Source organism: Chinchilla lanigera, unplaced genomic scaffold (assembly GCF_000276665.1).
Source record: "Chinchilla lanigera isolate Chin_1 unplaced genomic scaffold, ChiLan1.0 scaffold00010, whole genome shotgun sequence".
Classification (NCBI taxonomy): Eukaryota; Metazoa; Chordata; class Mammalia; order Rodentia; family Chinchillidae; genus Chinchilla; species Chinchilla lanigera.
The window spans coordinates 8,275,103-8,277,518 of NW_004955411.1; the positions used below are offsets into that span (position 1 = coordinate 8,275,103).

Below are 2,416 nucleotides of genomic sequence, written 5' to 3' on the forward strand. Positions count from 1 at the left end.
ATCTTCCTACTTTCCAAGGCCCTAAGTATGCTCCATTTTACCTGTTCACTCTACTCCACTCTGCCTTACCATTTTTATTAAGATCTGCTCAGCCTACTCATCCCCAAAGACATGCTATTGTCACTTTACATCCATGAGGTGAGTTTCAAGGTTTTCCCACTAGATATTCCCATACAGACTTTTCAGCTTCATCTGATCTGCTTTCTATCTACCACACATGTGCCTTATATTTCCACAGCTTAGGAGCCAAAGTTCAAAAGTTATATTTATGCATAACATTTTAACTATCCCCTCAGCTGTACCCTGGGAAGATATAAAAATATTAATATTTAATTGACTGAAAATAAACATTTTTCAGTATTATTAAAATGATGACTATGACTTTATTAAACTACACAATCAGTCTGAAAATGAATCCTTAGTTACATGTGAAACAAGTTATCCATAAACTGAGGTGGGAAACAAGTGATTGCAATTACCGGGGGAAAGTCGTAGAAGTTGATCTAGATCTGTCAGTTTAAGATGATGATACATTTTTGGAAAGTCATATTGGTCAAAAAATTAAACATTTTAGTAGTTTTCAATAAGAATTCTTCCCAAGTACTGGTTTAACTCTTGTTTCATTGCCTTTCCTAATGTTTAGTTGCTGGCTGTGGAGAGAATTACTTTTCGTCCACTGCTCCCAAATCATGGTCCCACGTAATTCAAACTTTCTATGATGAAGTTAAAGATTTTGAATTTGGATTAGGTGACACTCGAGCAAATGCTAAAACTGGCCATTATACCCAGGTAAAAATACATGACAAGAGCTTAATTTTTCCTCTTCCTCTGTTATTCCTGGAGATACCAAGCACATATCTGAGATATGAGAGTTGAGTTGTATGTAGGAAACCTTCCCTGCATTATGAAGCATATTTTACTCATTCATAGATACAAGTACATTCTATTATTTCTTGTGTATTCACCCACACCAACCAGGCCTTGTCACTCTGGATTTATCACAATAGATTCTGGTAACTGCTCTTGGATAAAGAAATAGATTAAAGTAATAGATTAATTATAATTTTAAAAACACTTAACCATGTTTAAGCAAAAGAAAGCCTACAGATACTTTCTCTGGGTCAGTCACAGGATAAAATGTTAAAGAAAACAAATGTAAAACTTTTTTAAAAAGAAACCAATAAGAAACAGTATGATTTTATACATACATTATTTTTTACATTATTGATATTTTTGCATTTTTAGCTAAACTTAAAACTTATGAAAATGGACATATGCACAAAAAACACAAGGTCAACAAAATTTCCTCTTTTCTTCCCTTCAAAAATTGTATTGTGCTTGGGTTCCTTTTGTTTATGTCCAATATGCCCCTGTTACATCTTTATGAATTCTACAAATGATGCACTACTTTAACAAATGTAACATAAATGTGTAAAGCAGCCTTTAACTTTAAATGAAGCCCTATAACTGGAAATAATTTTTAAAAGGAATTTTCATCAAGTTTAGATAGAAATCTTAAAAATATGAAGCCAATATTTTTCAGTTTTTTAAATTGCTGCCATTGATAACTTTTAATTAGCAAATAACCAAAAAGCCACATAAGTGTGAAAACTATACATTTAATTTAAGTGATTTTATTTTACACTTTCTCCTTGCAGCTTGTCTGGGCGTCTTCCCACCAGCTTGGCTGTGCAGTAGCTCACTGTCCTCACCGGAAGTACAAATATTTCTACGTTTGCCATTACTGCCCTGCGTGAGTACAGCATGGGGACTGCTTCAGGCCATGGTGGGCCAAGAAACCTGAACTTAGACTAGGATCCAACCTTTTTAGGTCTCCTGGAGTTCTAGGGTAACTTCACACAGGCTTCAGAAAGAATACGAAGCCCAGAGAAAGACAGGAAAGGGGAAGCGCTGTGTCCTGAAGAGTGACAAAGCCGTGGCGGGGAGAGCTCGGCTCTGTAGACCACAGACTCAGGACAGCATTAGCTTCGTTGTTTATTTGCTGTGTGGTATTCAGTTCACCAAGAAATCACTCAGATGTGCTTCTCACTTATCTGCAAAGTAGCAAGGGCACCGATTTTCTTTCAGGGGTTTTTGTGAGGACTAAACATCATAGATTATGTTATGTGTCAAGCATAGCTCATGGCACAGTAATTGATTCTCAATAGAAAAAAAAAATGCTTCTAACAAAGAAATAAAAACATAAGAATCGCACTACAATCTGGTCATCCGGGTTCCAGGGCCCTTTGTCTACTGTGTAGCAGGCATGGCGGTGCCAGGAATCCAAGCATTCAGGAGACTGAGGCAGGATGATTCTGAAGTTGAGGCCAGCCTGGGCAACATAAGAAAACCCTGCCTCAAAAAGAAAGAAAGAACAAAAGAGCTATTGAAGCATTAACTCCAATCTTCTGTGTAT

General features: G+C 36.5%; 1 protein-coding gene across 1 annotated transcript in view; it reads left to right on the plus strand.

Annotated features, from left to right (window-relative positions):
- LOC102014224 (serotriflin-like) overlaps positions 1–2,416 on the plus strand; it is a 7,257-nt gene that overhangs the window by 2,876 nt on the left and 1,965 nt on the right. Inside the window, exons 3-4 of the mRNA XM_005377929.1 lie at positions 644–789; positions 1,659–1,753. Of these exons, the coding sequence (XP_005377986.1) occupies positions 644–789; positions 1,659–1,753 (241 nt within the window). The remainder of the gene's footprint in view (positions 1–643; positions 790–1,658; positions 1,754–2,416) is intronic.